This window comes from Chrysochloris asiatica, unplaced genomic scaffold (genome assembly GCF_000296735.1).
Source record: "Chrysochloris asiatica unplaced genomic scaffold, ChrAsi1.0 scaffold00013, whole genome shotgun sequence".
NCBI classification, from domain to species: domain Eukaryota; kingdom Metazoa; phylum Chordata; class Mammalia; order Afrosoricida; family Chrysochloridae; genus Chrysochloris; species Chrysochloris asiatica.
The window spans coordinates 14663811-14683793 of NW_006408531.1; the positions used below are offsets into that span (position 1 = coordinate 14663811).

A 19983-nucleotide genomic window follows, 5' to 3' on the forward strand; every position below is an offset into this window, starting at 1 on the left:
GAAGCTGTCACTGAAGAGACAGGTATTTAGTTCAATGAACTCAAATTACCAACAATAGAGGATTTTTAATTGGCTCTCTAGAATCAAGAAAGTCATTGATTGACCTAAAATTATAACATATATAAGCATATGTATGTATGTATGTATATGTACATAGGAAGATACTCATAGAAGCATAGACATGTGTCATCGAGTCCATCCACAAGTGGTCACTTAATGTAAAGGTCTCTCACATTACCGGCAAACATTCTGTCAGCATTTGTTACACAGCGAAACCTTTGAGAACATTAACAAATACCCTCCACCTTGATGTATTTCTCATGATGTATTTCTCAAGGGACTAGTCCCTTGTGATAATATATCCAAAGTATAAGAAACAAAGTCTCATCATCCTGGCTTCTAAGCAGCATTCTGACTGTACTTCTTCCAATACAGAATTGTTTGTTCTTCTAGCAGTCCATGGTACATGTAATATTTTTCTCCAGCACTGTAACTCAAATGTATCAGCTCTACTACAGTCTTCTTTATTCTTTGTCCAATTTTCACATGCATATGAAACTATTGAAAATACTGTGGCTTGGGTCAGGCACACCTTTGTCCTCAAACTGACATCTTTGCCCTTGAACATTTTAAAGAAATCTTGTGAAGCCGACTTACCTAATGCAGCATGTCATGTGATTTATTGGCAGCTGCTTCCATGAGTACTACTGATAGTGCATCCAAACAAAATGAAGTCTTCACTAATTCAGTCCTTTCTCCATTTATATTGATGTTATTTATTTGTCCAGAGGATGTTTGTATTCTTTCCATTGAGGTACAACCCATACTGAAGTGTATGGTCTTTGATTTTCATCAGTAAGAATTTTAAGTCCTCTTTGCTTGCAGCAAGCAAGGTTGTATCATCTACATAACAGTGGTTGTTAATGAGTCTCCCTCTAATCCTGATGCCCTGTTCTTCTTCATATAATCAAGCTTCTTGGCTCCTTGAATTATTTGTTCAGCATACAGACTGAATAAGTGTCGTGAAAGAATACAACCCTTGCACACACTTTTCCTGATTTTAAACCATTCATTGTCCCCTGGTTCTGTTTGAACAACGGTCTCTTTGTATGTGTATAGGTTGCTCATGAGCACAATCATGTGTTCCGGAATACTCATTCTCCACAGTCTTGTCCATAGCTTGTCACGATCCACAAAGTCAAAAGCCTTTGCATATCAATAAAGTACAGGTAGACATCTTTCTTATAATCTCTGCTTTCAGTCAAGATCTATCTGACATCAACAATGATATCCCTCGTTCCACGTCTTCATCTGAATCTGGCTTAAACCTCTGTCAATGTACTTGTTTTAGCCGTTTTTAAATACTCTTTTGCAAAATTTTACTTGCCTGTGATACTGATGGTATTGTCCAATGATGTCTGCATTCTGTTTGGGTCACCTCTCTTTGGAATGGTCAAAAATACAGACTTTCCAATCAGTCAGGTAGCTGTCTTCCAAATTTCTTGGACTATAAGGGTAGGTGTCTCCAGTACTGCATCAGTTTGTTGTAAGACTTCAATTTGTATTCCATCAGTTCCCAGAGTCTTGTTCTTTGCCAATGCCCTCAGTGCACCTTGGACTTCTTCCTTTATTAGCAGTAGCTCTTAATTATGTGCTATCTCTTGAAATGATTGAACATCAACCATTTCTTTCTTTTTGATACAGTGACTGTCTCCATTCCTTCCATCTTCTTTTGATGCTTTCTGCATCATTCAGTATTTTGCCTATTGTTGTTGTTAAATGCCATCGAATCAGTTCCAACTCACAGTGACCCTGTATAGGGTTTCCAAGAAACCAGCTTGTTGGTTTGAAACGCTGACCTTGCAGTTTGAAATGACTTTGCAGTCCAGTGCTTATCCTACAGTGCCACATCAGGACTCCATAGAATCCTTCAGTATTGCATGTTGAAGCTTGAATTTCTTCTTCAGTTCTGTCAGCTTGAGAAATGGCTGAGTGTGTTCTTCCCTTTTGGCTTTCTAACTCATATCTTTGCACATTTCATTTTAATACTTGACTTTGTCTTCTCGAACTGCCCTCTGAAGTTTTCTGTTCAGCTCTTTGACTTCCTCTTTTCTTCCATTTGCTTTAGCATCTCTATGCTGGAGAGCAAGTTTTAGAGTCTCTTCTGATATCCATTTTTCCATTCTGGTCTTTTCCTCCTTTCTTGTCTCAATGACCTTTTGCCCTCTTCCTGTATGATGTGCTTGATGTCATCCCTCAACTCTTCTGGTCTTTGGTCTTTAGTGTATAATGCATCAAATCTTTTCTTAATATGATCTCTAAATTCAGGTGGGATGTATTCAAGATCAAATTTTGGCTCTAGTGGACTGTTTTAATTTTCTTCAGCTTCAGCCTGAACTTGCACATGTGCAATTTATGATCTGTTCCAGTTGGCTAATGATACAGAGTTTATCCACTGTTTCTTCTCATAGATGTAGTCAATTTGATTTCTGTGTATTCCATCTGTTTAGGTCCATGGGTATAGTCATGTTTTATGTAGTTTTTAAAAGGTATTTGCAATGAATGAGTCATTTATCTTCCAGAATTCTGTCATGCGATCTTCAGCATCATTTCTGTCACCAAGGCCATATTTTCCAACAACTGATAAGGCCTATGCTCTTTAAACTCAAACCAAATGTAACATAAGTAGTAAACTACTAAAAAGAGGTTTGAGGATTGTCTGTGGATGGCAAATCTTATTTTTCTTTCAGTCATTGACCTGGTGAGTTCTCCCTAATAGTCGAGTAAGCAGTAAGTCAGGTGATTTTCCTAAAACTATCAGAAGTCTTCTCAGGGACATCCCACAACTAACTTTGTAAAATTGACTGATTTTCAAGTTATTAATCTTTACTTTGCTTCCATTATAAGACTAATTGTACCTCTGGAAGTTTTATTGAATTTGTGCCAGATTGAGGAATGAAAAATGCCTTTGAAATTATTTTAACTGTTCATGCCTCTCTTCTAGCTTCCAGTGGCTGCCAGCAATCCTCATGTTGTAGCTGTAGCTTTGCATGGCATCTGTCTTCCCCTGTGTCATTATCTTGATGTTTTCCCATCAAGTCCAAACCATTAACTGGCATGTATTTTTGAGTAACCCTGCCCCAGATTTCAGAGTGAGTCATATTGTTAGCTTAACCTGAGAATTAAGCTTAGCATTGAATAATGAGATGACCTTCCACTAAAGCTGTGGTTTTAATTGTCTACCTCTGCTGTAACCATAATAGCACAAGTGTGTGACTTTGATGAACAGAACTTTGCCTTCATAGAGTTTAAAAATAAACTTTGCCATCAAGTGGGTTCCAACTCCTCGTGACTCTGTGAGTCAGAACAGAACTGCCCCCATGGGGTTTCCAAGACTTTAAATCTTTACAGAAACAGACTGCCATATGTTTCTCCTTCTGAGTGCCTGGTGAGTTCAAACCACAAAATCCTTCGATTAGGAGCTGAGTGCTTTAGTCACTGCACCACCAGGGCTCCTCTTACAGTCAGGAGGCTAGAAGTCTGAAAGCTTCCACTGTGTGTGGGCTCTAAAGGCAGGTCCTTTTCTTGTTTAGCCTCTGTTCCTGGGGACCTTGGTGATGTTCATATGGGGTGGCATCGATTTTCCTCCATCTGGGCTTCTTGCTTCTGTGTCTAATCTCCTTTTATAGCTATAAGTGGTTGGTTTAAAATATATCCTACACTGAGATGTTATCATTCACATAACAAACAAACCCTGTTCCAAAATGGGAACATTCCCAAATGGGACAGTCCCAGCTATGCTGTGTGCCAGTAAGAGAGTCAGGCTCCCAGCTGCCGTTTAGGACAGAGTAGAACTGCTCTGTAGGGTGTCCTTCAAAGGGTCATGGGAAAATGGAATTCAAAGGTCATGGAAAATTACCATGAGCTTTTTGAACCATCACACATTTTGGAGGGACACAATTCAGTATATAATAGATGTTGACTCATCCTGACCAAGTCAACTTATTGGTTACCTTCATTAATTGTTTCGGTTTTAGTATTAGAGAGTTTTTGTATGGTCAGTTTAGTGTAATCAAAGATAATAAGAGCATTTATTTCAGTCCTTACAATGTGTTGGGCGCTATTGTAAGCATTTTGCACATACTATGTGTGTTAGTTGCCATCGAGTCAATTCCAACTCACAGTGACCTTATGTACAAGAGGGAAACACGTCCTGGTCCTGCACCATCCTCACAATCATTGTTAAGCTTCAGCCCATTGCTGCTGCCACTGTGCCAGTCTGTCTGTTTGGGAGTCTTCCTCTTTTTCTCTGACTCTCCACTTTACCAAGCATAAAGTCCTTCTTCAGTCATACAAGTGCATACTCCAGTCATCCACCTGGTCTCCATGGGTGACCCTGCCAACATTCAAAATTCAAAATACTGTGTGTCATAGCTTCCAGCATCGCAGCACCATGCAAGCCGCCACCACAGTGCAACAAACGGACAGACAAGTGATGGTTGCAAATCTTAACTCATGTAAGCTCACAGTACTGTCTGAAGTGTAGATGCCACTTTGCATGAGGAAGCTGATGTACAGAATATTTAAATGGCTTGCCCAATACCACACAGCTGGTAAATTACACATGTGACATGAATCCAACCTTCTGATGCAGAGGGTTTGGGCTTGATGAGACAGTATTGTAACCATTTGTTTCTTCTCTTTGGCTGTGTCTAATAGCACCTGAACTTCCATGTGTGACAAACTCTCCAGGAAACGGAGAAGCAGTGGCCAGCCGTCTTGTGGTTACCTCACACCAATCCAAAGAGACTGTGGAGAGGTGAGTTGGGCAACTGGAGCCTTCCTTTCCTTTTCACTGACACACAGTAGAGCCCCTCCGTTATCTCGGCAGTCCCCTCAGAATCTCGTAGGCCTGAAAGAATTTCAAAGTTTTAACACTAAGACTAGTTTTATTTGAATTCATTCATTTTTGGCAGAGTTAATAACTCTCTACATTGATAAAGGGGAAATGTCATTTTTCTTAAGTCTTTAAATAAGTTCATACGGTTTTTAGCATGATTATTAACCAGCTGCTCCTCTAAACCCTATACAGGCTCACTATGCGTCTAAACCGTGCCATCAATGGCACTTAACAACAGTTAAAAAAAGTTACTTAGTGGAATTTATTTTCTCTTTATATCTCCTGACTTAGATCATATCCATATCTTTAATTGTATATAACAATTGTAATTAAACTACACATATGATTATTGTGAGTCACAGGTTTATTCCATAGTAGAAGTAGTTTAGATGCCAATCTTTTTACATTATATATTATTAGTAGCAGGGTTTCTTAGAGAAGAATAAAATATTTACTAACAATGGTCAAGAAAGATTTTTGAGCTGAAGACAGACTGCCTTTCTCTTCTGATGAATTTATATCAACAGCATTATGTAAACATTTTCAAATATGAAAAATAAGGGTAGTCATAGAAACATGCCTAACAATCCAGTTGTAAAAAACTTATAAAAATGTTTATTACAATATTCAAAATTGTTAGCTATGACTTAGTTTTTTTAAAGATACATATTAAACGGTATATTTACATATTAAATAACATATGACCTTGGTGAGAAAAACGATGCTGGAAATCACATGATAGAATTTTGCAAAACCAATGGCTTCATTACAAATACCTTGTTTAAACAACATAAAAGACGACTGTACACATTGCCTTCACCAAATGGAATACACAGAAATAAAATTGACTACATCTGTGGAAAGAGGTGGTAGAAAAGCTCCATATCATCAGCCAAAACAAGGCCAGGGAAGATTGTAGAATGAACCATAAATTACTCATATGCAAGTTTTAGGCTGAAGAAAATTAAAATTAAATTTACAAGACCCAAAATGGGACCTTGAACATACATCCCATCTGAATTTAAAGATCATCCGAAAAACAGTTTTATGTATTAGACACTAAAGACCAAAGACTAGAAGAGTTATGGGATGACATCAAGAACATCATACAGGACAAAAGCTAAAGGTTATTAAGAAGACAAGAAAGAAGTAAAAGACCAAAATGAATGTCAGAAGAGACTCTGAAACTTGCTCTCCAGCGTAGAGCTACTAAAGTAAATCAAAGAAATGAAGAGCTAAACAGAAAATTTCTTAAGAGTGGCTTGAGAAGACAGAGTCAAATCTTGTAACAAAAATGTACAAAGGCCTGGAGTTAGAAAACCAAAAGGGAAGAACACACTCAGCACTTCTCAAGCTGAGGGAACTGAAGAAAAACTTCAAGCCTCGACTTGCAATTTTGAAGGATTCTCTGGGCAAAATATTGAATGATATAGAAAGCATCAAAAGAAGATGGAAAGAGCACACAGAGTCTCTACCAAAAAAAAAAATGGTAAATGTTCAACCATTTCAAGAGGTAGCTTATGATCTAGAGTCAGTGATACTGAAGGAAGAAGTCCAAAGTGCATTGAAGTCATTGGCAAAAAAAAGGCACTGGGAACTGCTGGAATATAAATTGAATTCTTTCAACAAACTGGTACAGGATTGGAGGCACTCACTCATCTATGCCAAGAAATTTGGAAGACAGCTACTTGACCAACGAACTGGAAGAGATCCACATTTGTGCCCATTCCAAAGAAAGGTGACCCAATGGCATGCTAAAGATAATTTAAAAACAGCTGTAAATATTCATTGACAGAGAACTTCCAGAGGTTCAAGCCAGGTTCAGATGAGGATGTGGAATGAGGGATAACATTGCTGACAATGCGTCTTGGCTAAAAGCAAGATAATACCAGAAAGATGTTTACCTGTGCTTTATTGAGTACACAAAGGCTTTTGATTGTGTGAATCATGACAAGCTATGGACGTTATGGAGAATGAATATTCCAGAACACTTCATTGTACTCATGAGGAACCTGTACATAGACCAAGAGGCAGTCGTTCAAACAGAACAAGGGTAACACTGAATGGTTTAGAATTACAAAAGGTATGTGCCATGGTTGTATTCTTTCACCATACTTATTCAGTCTCTATGCTGAGCACATAATCTGAGAAGCTGGATTATATGAAGAAAAATGTGGCATCAAGATTAGAGGAAGACTCATTAACAACCTGCAATATGTAGATGTTACAGCCTTGCTTGCTGAAAGCCAAGAGGACTTAAAATAATTACTGATTAATATCTTTATGTTGCACTTCAACATAAAGAAAACAAACATTCTCACCACTGGACTAATAAACCATATCCATCAAAATGAAGAAAAGATTGAAGTTATCAAAGAGTTCATTTTGCTTGGACCAACCATCAATACTCATGGAAGCAGTGGTCAAGAAATCACACAACATGTTGCATTAGGCAAATCTGCTGCAATCAAGATTTGCCTACTGCAATATGTCAGTTTTTCCTAATCAATAGCAAAGATGTCAGTTTAAGGACTAAGGTGCACCTGATCCAAGCCATGGTATTTTAAGTAACCTCATATGCATATGAATGTTGGACAGTGAGTAAGGAAGACCATAGAAGAATTGATGCATTTGAGCTATGGTGTTGGAGGAGTATATTAAAAATACCATGAACTGCTGAAAGAGCACACCAGCCTTTGTTGAAAGAAGTACAGCCAGAATGTTCCTTGGAAGCCAGGATAGCCAGACTTTCTCTCTCATACTTCAGACATATTATCAGGAAGGACCAATCCCTGGAGAAGGATATCATGTTTGGTAAAGTGGAGGGTCGGAGAAAAAGCCAAAGACCCCCCAACTTGATGGATTGGCACAGTGGCAGCAGCAATGAACTCAAGCTAACAACAATTGTGAGGGTGGTACAGGACCTGGCAGTATTTCATCCTGTTGTGCATATAGTTGCTATGAGTAGGTACCAACTCCATGGCACCTAACAACAACAGCCTTTTAAAAGTTCAGCTCTTTTACTGCATCTTTTCATTTCCTTCTTCTTAGTCTGTCTTAGTCTGGAAACAATGCTGAAATCTGTCCTTCATAGGTGACGCTGCTGGAATTTTAAATACTAGTGGCATAGCTTCCAGCATCACTGCCTCACGTAAGCTGTCACAGTACACAAACTGACAAGTGAACGAGAACACACACACATATATATGTAGACTCATGGTGTGGCGCTGTAGGATCAGCACTGGACTGCGAACCACAAGGTCACCAGTTCAAACCCACCAGCTGCTCCTCTGACACTCTATCACTCTATACAGGGTCACTATGAGTCAGAACTGTCTCAAAGGCACTTAACAACATATATATATATATTCCTCCACCCCACCACACTAGACCGTGAGTTTAGGGGTTCACACTCACCAGCTGCTCTTCAGAAAACTTATGACACTTAACAACAACAACATATATATATATGTGTGTGTATCTATATATTCCCAAGTACTATAATTTACCATGTTCAGTTCACTAAGGTTGTTTTTATATTTTAGAATAGAATAAGAAGTACCGCAAAAAGAACCCCATTATGATAATACATGAGGTGATACACTACATCTTAAGTCTCTGATAATACTATCTGATAAATAAAATTGTCTACACTAGCTAATTCCTTTCAGTAGTGAAATCGCCAAAAAATTAATCATTATAAAGAAACCCAATGCCTAATTTTACTGTAAAATGCTATGTTGTTGTTAAGTGCTGTTGAGTTGATTCCGACCCAGAACAACTCTGTATAGGGTTTCCAAGGAGTAGCTAGTGAGCTTAAACCACTGACCTTGCAGTTCAAATGACTTTGCAGTCTGATGCATTAGCTCACAGCGCCAGACCACCACCACCACTGTAGAATACTTGTTGTAGTTAAGTGCCATCGAGTCGATATAGAAGATACTAAAATCCTTTACTTTTTTGTGTGCAGGGGAGGCTAATAGAGTAACAAATAAGTTGTAATGAAGCAAAAAGTATAGCACTAGGAACTTGCTTTTGTACCTTTCTACAGTATTTAATTGCAGGTTGCATATTTCTATATTTACAAGAGAAAATTAGAATTTGTTCACATCAACTCACCCATCTTAGATTATTTATTGAGAGGAAATTAAAAACTCTAAAAAAGTTGAAAACTGCTACTAATTCAAGTCCGAAAAGTCAGTCTTGGCAAACCTTAGAATTTTTCCATGGCTCTCAGAGGAAACGTGCCAGTACCTCAGATAGAAAATTCACCATGTAGAAATGATTCACAGAAATCACAGGTACTGGTGTCATCCATCTTAACCTAAGAACAAATATATCATTCCTCTAAGGTGGTCCCTGTCAAGCCATTAAGAGAACTATAAGCAGAGAATTTTTCCCCCTTCATATAGCAAATATAGATTGGTCCAGAATAATACCAAATATAAACAGCAGGCTCTAATATAAGGGTGTTGTTAAGTGCTGTCAAGTTGATTCCAACTCATAGTGACCCTGTACTGGGTTTCCAAGGAACAGCTGGTTTGAACTGTTGACCTTGTGGTTCACAGTCTGGTGCTGATCTTACAGTGATGCACCAGGAGTCCAGTATAAGAATGGCCCTAACAAAGTACCCCATATGTGGTCTCCTTTAAAGGAGGTAAAAAGAAAAAAAAAAAAATCATTCTAGCAAATCCCCAGAGTTATTTGAATTATATTTACTTAAAGATGTACATGAAGGAGCTCTGGTAGCGTCGTGGTTACAAGTTGGACTGCTAACCTCACAGTCAGCAGTTCAAAACTATCAGCAGTTCTGTGAGAGCAAGAAGAGACTTCTGCTCCCATAAAGATTTACAACCTCAGAAATCTTATGCAGGGTCGCTATGAGTCGGAATCGACTCCATGGCACATAACCACCTCCACTACCACTACCAAAGATGTGTATGAATATAAAATTAGAGTTAAAAATTCTAATAAATAGCTCTTATTCATTTGTCAAGCCAAAGCAACAAATCACAAATTTAAGTAAAAATAAATTTGCTAGACCAAGAACATTCGAGTTAAACAGAAGTCATTTCTTGAGGAATATTTTTCTTAAATTATATCTGCAGGTACACATGGTATTTATTGGCTGATCCCTTGTGCCTTAGGAGCTTGTTATACCAATGAATTACTTCCTGATGATTCATTTCACCTTTCAAACTTCAAGCCACTTTATTTACAGTGCACTATAATATGCTTTTCTTTCCTTGTCACTGTGACACTGTAGGATAAGCACTGGACTGTGACCAAAAGGTTGGCAGTTCAAACCCACCAAGGTTTGCACCTCAGAAGCCCTGTACAGGATCCCTGTGAATCAGAATGGTCTTGGTGGCACTTAACAATGCATCCTGTATAACTAACAAAACCTAGTTCATTTATCATTGCCTATATTAAGTGCCATCAGGTCGGTTCTAACTCATCCCAATCCTGTATAGAGTTTCCAGGGAGTGGCTGGTGGGCTTAATCCACCACCTTGTGGTTAGCAATCCAGTGCTTTTCCTACAGTGCCACACACCAAGACAATGCCACACACCAAGACTCATAGCCCTTGTCAAGTAAGCTGATACTGCTGGAATTCGTGCTCTGAAAGTCTAAAGTGAAGCACAAAACCATGTGGTAAAATTTATCTTTGTGATAGTCAGAAGCAGACTATGACTATTCTGTTGACTTCTAAAGCGTGTGGGTTTTTTTTTTTAAATAAATGTTTTATTGTGAATTGTGTGATAGTTTACATAGGAGAACATTAGTTTTACATTAATTTATCATACATCGTTTCATTGCCATAGTTACCATCCCATCCATGCATCATCACCCAACTGAAGGGTATACCCTGCAAGCCCCCCATGGTCCTCAGCACACAGCCCCTTTCCCTCTCTGCGTCTCATGTCCCCAGTCACTCCATCTCTTCACCTCATCTTCTCTGCCTCCATCTCAGGCATCACTGCTTCTCTGGGTGGGGTCCCGATCTCCACTCTTCTCCAGTGATGGTCCCAGGGCCCTCTGCTCCTGGACTGCTAAAGTGTTTTTATCAGAGTGAAAATATAACATTTTTAGATTTCCAGTAGAAACTCTGACCCCGGTTTGAGAACCATGATCCAGTTTTGAATGTCATTGCCGCCATGGAACGTTTAATGTGACATCCAGTTTGTTACTTATGACATGATTCATGTGTCATTTGTGGTCTGTGAGCTAAGCAACTCAGCTTCTCTGAATTACTTTTTATATTTGTCTTCTTTGAATTTATCAAGACATCAATCTATATTTTCACTCTGCATCACCACTTATAGTAATAAATACAACAAATTGCTTTTAAAGCCTTTTATTTCTCTTATAGCTTCTTAAAATGGTTGCCATAAACTAGGTTTTAGGGAGTAAATCTGCATTCAGACTTCCCATAGCCATCAGTTTATGGATTTCAGTCCTAGTCTGTCTGCTTTCACCTGGTAAAGATTCCTATTATACTTACCATAGCAAAGTCTAGTCAGAAGAAAGAAACCACACAGGGAAAGTTTAATAAGAAGAATTACTTGGGATTGGAGAAACAAGGGGATTGATTAGTAAAAAATAAAGGCAGTCTAAATCCTGTGCAGGGTCACTATGAGACCAACTCCACGGTACTTAACAACAACAACAACAACAAAGAATACAGGGAGATGTGAGATAGAGGGAGTGACTATGGCCCCCTAGAGCTGGATGTAAAGAAGAATTCTCACCCACCTGGGCTCAGGTCAGACCTGGTTGGAGGGCAGGTGCCGAGGCTCGCCGCATAGCAAAGAAGTTGCTTTGGTTTTGTGCTGGTGGGACTTGCCAGGGAAAGTTACTCCACAGCCAGGTGTCTCACCAGAAGCATTCTGCTATAAACCCACCCTAAGGGAGCTCTGGTAGCGTAGTGGTTATGAGTCGGGCTGCCAACCTCAAGGTCAGCAGTTCGAAACTACCAGTAGTTCTGTGAGAGAAAGATGAGGTGTTCTGCTCCCGTAAAGATTTACAGCCTCGGAAATGCTGTGCAGGGTCTCTGTGAGTCGGAACCAACTCCATGGTACTTAACAACAACAAAAACAAGGGAGTGCTGGAGGAAGGAAGCCTCTGGTATATTGTGCACTGCAGGCACCAGGCTGCGGGGAGGCCCTTCGCATTACAGAAGCCAACTTGAGCAATCATTCACACTACAGAAGCTGGGCCTAGACCACACATACTGTCAAAGTCTGAGCAGGAGAGCCCATTCACACTGTAGGAGCCAGATACAGGGGAAGCCTCATGCACTGCAGGATCCAGGCTCCATCCAGAACCTCTTTGCCCCACTGCATTTCTCTCCATCAGCCTATACTGACAGTACTTAAGGTCATGACAGCAGAAAATTATTTTAAAAGCCAAGATCCACTTTCAGAGAGATGGAGTGGCTGGGGACTCTAGACTCAAGGAGGGAGAGGGGCTGTGTGCTGGTGGCTGGGGGGCAGGCTTACAGGGTATTACCTTTGGTTGGAATGGTTATATATTCCTGAGTGCTTTGGTGTACATGAAAAAAACCCCACAAACCACAGAGGGAATGGAAGCAAATGCTGTTGAGTGATGATACATGGAGGGGATTGTAATCATTGCAATGAAATGAAATATAGGATGAATGTAAAGCTGGTGTTCTCCCATGTAAACTATCACTCAATTCACAATAAAAACTTGGGGAAAAAAAAGCCAAGATCGACTTTCATAACACAGGATTGAAGCATGAATTTGGTTGGAGCTGATAGACAAAAAACAAAAAACAGTTTACCTTCTCTTTAAAATGAACCTTCTCTAGAGATCATCAACATGAGTGTGAGGCTAAGGGAAAAGAGCTTTGGAATCAGAAGTCTTAGGCTGGATCCTCAGGTTGCCCCTGAGAAGCTCAGTGACTCTGGGATTGGCCTACTAAAAAAATAGATACTAACCATTCCTCCCAAGCTCTCTCTATTCTCACTGTTGTCATTAAGTGCCGTCAAGTCGGTTCCCTTTTAGGGTTTCGAAGGAGCGGCTGGTTCGTCTGCAGTCCAGTGCCACTGGTATTCAATAGTTCGTTGCATTAACCACTCAGAACTCACTGTACTCACAGTTATGGGATTTAATAGGGAAGCTAACAGGTTACCATATATCAAAAAATTCTCAGGGCCCAGTCATTCCAATCAGGACAGTCTCCTCAGGTGTGCCTGACCAATGTTACAAAGTTCTCTTATAGCTGTTGGTTAATGTCTGCAGGACAGACCACCCCACCAGAAGTCTCAGCCTGAAGGCAGTCAGCTCTAGCTCCATAGGTCAGCAAATCTAGCTGCCCCAATTAAATGCCTGGAGGCACCCCATTCTGCAAGTAAGCCTCCTGCCCAAAGTCACTCAGCTTTACTTGCTCCGGGGACTCGGAGACCCACCACTCTGTCTCGTGCTCTAGCTCTCGGTTCTATGGCTACTACGTCTCTGCCACTCCTCCGGGGTCACAGTTATCTGTCCCTGAGTTGTGGAGGTTCAAATATCAGGAATCTCTGGGTCCACAGGCCATCCACTCACTCCCGGCTCTTCTTTCTTGGTTGTGAGATTCCCCTCCTGCTTCAGAGATGACTCATTTTAAAAGCATTAGCGTTCCAGGTGTTTACAATGACTATTAACTCTGTTAACTATTCACAGCTGAATCATATAATTCTATCAGCTTCTTCTTCACTTTCTCTTACCGAGACCGTGCAAGGTAAACTTTGTTTGGTGGAAGTTGCAAAGACTATTGGTAAAAGAGTCATATGAAGTAATGTGCTGCACTATACCTACCTAAAATAAGTTTCTTCATCTAGACATGAAAATAGTATTTCCCCAACAAGGTCTTGGGGAGTCCAATGAAAAGTGTCTATGAAGGACCATTCTAATGTTAAATTATCTTGTTGTTGTTGTTGTTGTTGTTAGGTGCCATCGAGTCTGTTCCAACTCATAGCGACCCTATGCACAATAAAATGAAACAATCTTGATCCTGTGCCATCCTCACAATTGTTGTTATGCATGAGCCCATTGCTCCTGTCACTGTGCCAATCCATCTCATTGGGGAGCCTCTTCTTTTCTGCTGACCCTCCACTTTACCAAGCATAACGTCCTTTTCCAGGGACTGGTCCCTTCTGATAATACAGCTGAAGTATAAGAGACAAAGTCTCACTATCTATCCTTGCAATCTTCCAATACAAATTTGTCTGTTCTTTTGGCAGTCCATGGCACTTTCAATATTGTTCTCCCACACCATAACTTAGATGCATCAATTCTTCTATGGTCTTCTTTATTCATTGTCCAACTGTCACATGCATATGAAGTACTGAAAATACCATGACTTAGGCCAGATGCACCTTAGGCCTCAAAATGGTATCTTTGCCCTTAAACACTTTAAAGAGGTCTTGTGTAGCAGATTTGCCTAATGCAATACATTGATTACTTGACTGCTGCTTCCATGAGTGTTGGTTGTGGATCCAAGCAAAAGGAAGTCTTTGACAACTTCAGTCTTTTTTCTTTTATCCTGATCTTGTTTATTGATGTGGTTATGAGGATTTTTGTTTTCTTACATTGTAGTGCAATATATATCTTGGTTCTTCTAAAAGTGCAATGTCCCAAAGAGAACCCATAATGCACTGTACAACATAGCTGTAGTGTGATGTATAAGAAAATGAGTTTGTTATCCTTGGTATCCCCTGCCCTGATGCCAAGCATTGTATTGGCCTTTCTTTCTTCTTTTTTTTTAAATCATCAGAACATGTCACCAAAAATAGTATACAGTGATTCTGAGATCTCTTACCCCATGCGACTTACGGCATTCTGTCTTCTAGTGTTTATTTTACAGTTTTCTAAACCCACTGCATGTCATTACCAACATTGTAACTCATGTAATGATTTTCCCTGTTACCCAAAGGATTATTCTAATGACTTGCATTGTTCAGAAAGAACATTGTCTGTGAACTTAAAATTGTCATCCTTCATGTCTTCCAGATTAGTATAAAACTAATTCCAGCACTGATCCCTGGAGCTCTCTGCCACTTACGCTCTTCCACCTAGACAAGGGCATGTTATATCTACCCCTGCTTATCCCAAGAAGTCCTGGTGGTGACCGAAAAGCTGCTCTGTGGGAGAAAGATGAGGCCCTCTGCTCCTGTACAGATGGACAGTTTCAGAAACTCTAGGGAGCAGTTGTGCTCCGCCCTAGAGGGTTACTATGAGTCCGAATTGGCTAGTTGGCAGTGGTTGTTTTTTTGTAAGTTTAATCATCCCTAAGTCCTTAAGTGGTGCAATTAGTTAGGTGATCAACAACTAACTGAAAGGTTGGCAGTTTGAATCCACCCCAAGGTACATCAGAAGAGAAGCCTGGTGATTCACAGCCTGGGAAACACTGTAGGTGCTGGGTGTTTGCCACAAGGCATTTCTGACTCATAGCAACCCTGCACAGGGTTTCCTAAGCGGTAAATCTTTATGGGAGCAGAAAGCCTCATCTTTCTTCTGTAAAGCGACTGGTAGATTTGAACTGCTGCCCTTGCTATTAGAAGCTCAATTCGTAATCTGCTGTATTACCAGGGCTCCTTGAAAACACTATAGAGTACAATTCTGTTCTGAAAGACACAGTGTCTCTGTGAGCTGGAATCAACTCAAGGACAACTAGAAGTCTCATGATTGTGCCAACCGTTTACTCTCACGCATTCCACTATCCTCCTGTCAGTCAGCACCTTCATTAAATACCCTCCTATGTGCTCAGAAGGAGCCGTGCTGTTGCTTAAGCATTGAGTAGCTGCAAGGTTGATGGTTCAAACCCACCAATTGCTCCATGGAAGAAAGGTGAGGCTATCTACTCCAATAAAGATTTACAGTCTCACAAACCCTGAAGAACAGTTCTCCTCTTGTCCTGTCACGTTGTTATCAGTTGGAATCGACTCAGTGACAGTGAGTTGGATTTGTTTTTTGTTTTTATTTAGGTTATACCCAAAGTAGAGTTGTAGATTCTACCAGCATGCCGTTTATTAATTAAATCCCTGGTTTTGAACATCACCAGGACCTCTTTCAAAGACCTGGACAGGACTAACTTTCTCTCTTTAACAGTCTGCCTTGACACATGCTACCTCACACCGTGCTGGGGTTTCTTTTCACTAGAAGACTCCACTCCTCAGAATGAACAGCCTTATTTCTGATTGGAAGAACCTTCATTCTCCCCAAAAGTGCCTCGAGAACCTAATACATTGGCTAGTCCTCTCTTTGGAAACAAATGAGTACAAACTGTGTGACTTTAACCCCTCAGTACCCCCAAGATATGTCAGAAGACTGTCCATTAGACTCTCAGGATAACAGTGTCCTCCTAACAGTACTGTCCTAGCTGCCAGGGCCAAGTTCCCTTGAAATCTGGGAAACCCAGTTCAAATCCTCCTCCCATCCCCGAGGGCCCTGAGCGAGGCCTGTGGCCTCTTTAGTTTCTCTCTTAGCCTTCCATGTATAATCCTTCCACCAGCTCCCATTTTATCACTTCTGCTAGTTTCATTTTTCCTCAACGTTGGTCAGTCCAATGCATACGACACATTTTTACCTCCAGTTGCTCACTAGAAAGAATGGGTTGGGTCGCCATGTGTGAGGGGAAATGAGGTCAGCTATTGTCTAAGGTTGACATTACAGCTTGTTAGCGCATGCAGGACTGAAAGGTGACAGGAGCTAAGATTGCCAAGCAAAGACAGCTTAGGGGATGCATTACTAAGATTTCCAAGGAAAGAGGGCTTAGGGTTCACTTGAGTTCTTCATTTTTTGCTAAATATTTGTCTTTAAATTCTCTGGAGGATAAGACTCAAAACTGCTTTCTCAGTTACAGAATGCCCACTGGTTTAGGGAAAGAATGAGAGGATGGGTGTGGCAGCCCAGCCACTGTGAGTAGCAGGTGTTAGGTGTGTGTGCACACATGTGTGTGAGCCTGCAACCCCATGCAGACTGTCGTGATGGGCAGCTTCTTCTGTCTCCTCAGTGAAGTACCTAGAATAGCGCCATCACACTCTGGGAGTACATACTACTTTTGTGGTTGGCTTGTGTTCAGAGAACCTTGATAAGTAGTCTGTGTGCCCTGCAATACCTTATAAGGAATCTAGAATTGGCATCAACTTTTTTTCCCTCAGGAAAGAAAGCTTAATAGTTAACAAAAACACACAAAAGTTGAAAATTCAAATCAGAAGTGCTTTAGAATGCATACCGCAAAGTCACTGTTTTTCTCATTAAGTCAAGGAAATAAAGTGTTTTCCTCACTGGGGCAAGAGGGAGGCACAACCAGACCAAAACCAGAAAGCCATAAAGACACTGGATTTATATGAGCTTAATTATACCATTTGGGAAGGGAACTGATGGTGTCAACCACAGACAGGCATCACTGAGACTGCTGCTACGGGATGCCATCAGCCTGTCTTTAAGACATCACAAAACCTGACTCTACAGCTAAGCATCCCATCCTCTTCACATCACTATGTACCAGAAGTTAAAACGTTCTCAATTTGAGATTCAAAATTGTAGTCTGTTTCATTTTCCATTAAGAAATTTCAACTCTAGAATGAAGTCGCATTCTGAAGCTTGCATGGATATGTATACTGCTGCAACCAGTAAAATAAAAAGCAAATCTAACATTTTAATGAACCATCATTGTTTTGCTGTATTGTAAAGCATCATAGTAGGTAGATGAACATAAATGGCTGGCGATTGTAAAGGGAGTAAAAACCTAAGACATACTATAAACAGAAAATGGAGAATTTGAGGGCAAGTTAAATGTACCTCAGTGATCAATTCAAATATTAGCATGAAGCAATCAGTGGGAATCAAGGTGATGTCAGAGGCAGATTTTAGGGACCAAGATAAGAAGGCTGGCCTTGAACAATTTACATATGAAATTATGCAAGTGTTTTAGAAGGGGGAGGTACCCAGGAAGAGCTAGAATTTGAATAGCCAAAGCATGTGCAGAATAACATAGTGAGGATGCATGCATTTCATTCTGACTGGCCCTCAGTAGTTGTGTGATTTTGTATGAATCATTTAAATCCCCTCCCTAAATTACAGTCCTGTCATCTTTGAAATGCAAGTCCTAGTAAGTGGTACTATTTATCAGACAAAGGAAAGAGCATGTCTGTAGTCAAAATTGTTAATTGTGTAAAGCTGTTGATAATGATAATCTGTTTTAATTGATTATTTGAAATTTTTCTAACAAAAAGAGAGTTGTTATTGTTTTCTATTTAAAATACAAATATGCCAGAATCCACCATTTTTGCTCAAAATAGTATGACATTTGGATTATAGAGCTGTAGATAATTACTTATAAAATTTTTATATGTCCTAAAAGTATGTTCTTCCAATTTAAATATTATTAACTCATGGTAATTTTTAATTTCCCAGTACTCCCAATTTGGAAAAGCAACCAAATGAAAATGGATTATCTATTCAGAATGAAACCTTTGAAGAAATTATAAACTTACCTGTTGGATCTAAACCATCCAGATTAGATGTCACCAACAGTGAGAACCCAGAAATTCCTTTGAATCCAATTTTGGCCTTTGATGATAAAGGGCAACTTGGGCCGCTGCCTCAGGTAGATGGTGTTCAGACACAACAGACTGCAGGTAAGTTTGACTCAAACTCCCTCTGTAATCATCAGAAATACGTAGCACGTAAGAGTGAATGAACTTCTGCCTTCTGTATCATAATCTGTGTCCCACTTTATCCTGTGAAGGAATCCAAGGGACCAAATAGGCCATCCTAGAGACGATTGTGTGTGAATACTAGAAATTGAATTTCAAGGTAGATTGGATAATTTCAGAGGCCCCTCCTATAATCTCACTCAGTGCAGAAATCCACTCTTTATAACCCAGTGGGTAGTCCTATGCCTCTTACAGAACAGCTCTCCCCACCACCCAACAGCACTCACTGCCAGGAAATGCTTCATATTAAGACAAGGCTGCCTCAGGTGGGTAGTACAGTTTCTCCCTCACCAAGTAACCAAAAGGTTGGCAGTTTGAACCCATTCAGCAGCATGGTGGGAGAAACAGACCTAAAAGATTACAACCAAAAAAACCCCTCTGGAGCAGTTCTACTTTGTTAACTCATGGAGTCTTCCTCCCCTTAACTTCTGACCACTGGGTCTAATTGTGCCCACTGGAGAAAAAGGTTTGCCTTTCCTCCCTTTCGCAGCATTTCAGATATTTGAAGATAGGACATTATGTTCTCCAACCATTTTTCTCTTGTTTGGGCTTGACAGTTTGTATAGTGTATTCCTGTTCTTTTTAAAGATAGATATTATGGAGTCCTGGAGTGGCACTGTAGGATAATGCACTAGACCATGAGGTCGATTTGAACCACAAGGTCAGTGGTTCTAAGTCACCAGTCGCTCTTTGGAAACCCTATATAAGCTCACTATGAGTCAGAACTAACTCACCGGCACTTAACCACAACAACAGTCATGATTTAGATCATGGATCCAGTACTCCAAACTAGGATCATACTGAGCCCCCAGGTCTTCTATACTTTGTTGAATGAATGGGGTTGCTGTTGAAACTGCCTGTAGGCCTCTATGATATTGTCTCTGGAACTCACACTTGACCAGAGGTCTTCATACAACAAGACCCAGAAGTTTACAGGACCCTAAAAATTAAGGCGCTACGTCAAGTGTTGCAAACCCAGTGGTCATAGCAATTCAACAGCATAATCCCATCATAGACTCAAAAGTAGGTGGGGTGATCCCAGCTCCATCTTCCTTTACATATTGATTTGACCAACATCTCTTTACAGTATTAAGAGTAGAGCTGGCCAGATTCTAGCATATAGGGTCCATATAGAATCATAAGTGACCATATTGTTTTACATGTTAGATCCCATCTGTGATCTTGTAACGAATGTTTTCCACTTCAACTGGTTGAGAAAGACAGTGTTGAACCACCCATCTGATGTATGTTGTTGTTGTTGTTAAGTGCCTTCGAGTCGGTTCCGACCCATAGCGACCCTGTACAGGGTTTCCGAGGGTGTAAATCTTTACGGGAGTAGAAAGCCTCATCTTTCTC

General features: G+C 40.2%; 1 protein-coding gene across 1 annotated transcript in view; it reads left to right on the plus strand.

Annotated features, from left to right (window-relative positions):
- MAP7 (microtubule-associated protein 7) overlaps positions 1-18679 on the plus strand; it is a 208320-nt gene extending 189641 nt beyond the window's left edge. The window contains exons 18-19 of the mRNA XM_006834714.1: positions 18326-18549; positions 18660-18679. Of these exons, the coding sequence (XP_006834777.1) occupies positions 18326-18549; positions 18660-18679 (244 nt within the window). The remainder of the gene's footprint in view (positions 1-18325; positions 18550-18659) is intronic.
- Positions 18680-19983: the final 1304 nt, after the last annotated feature.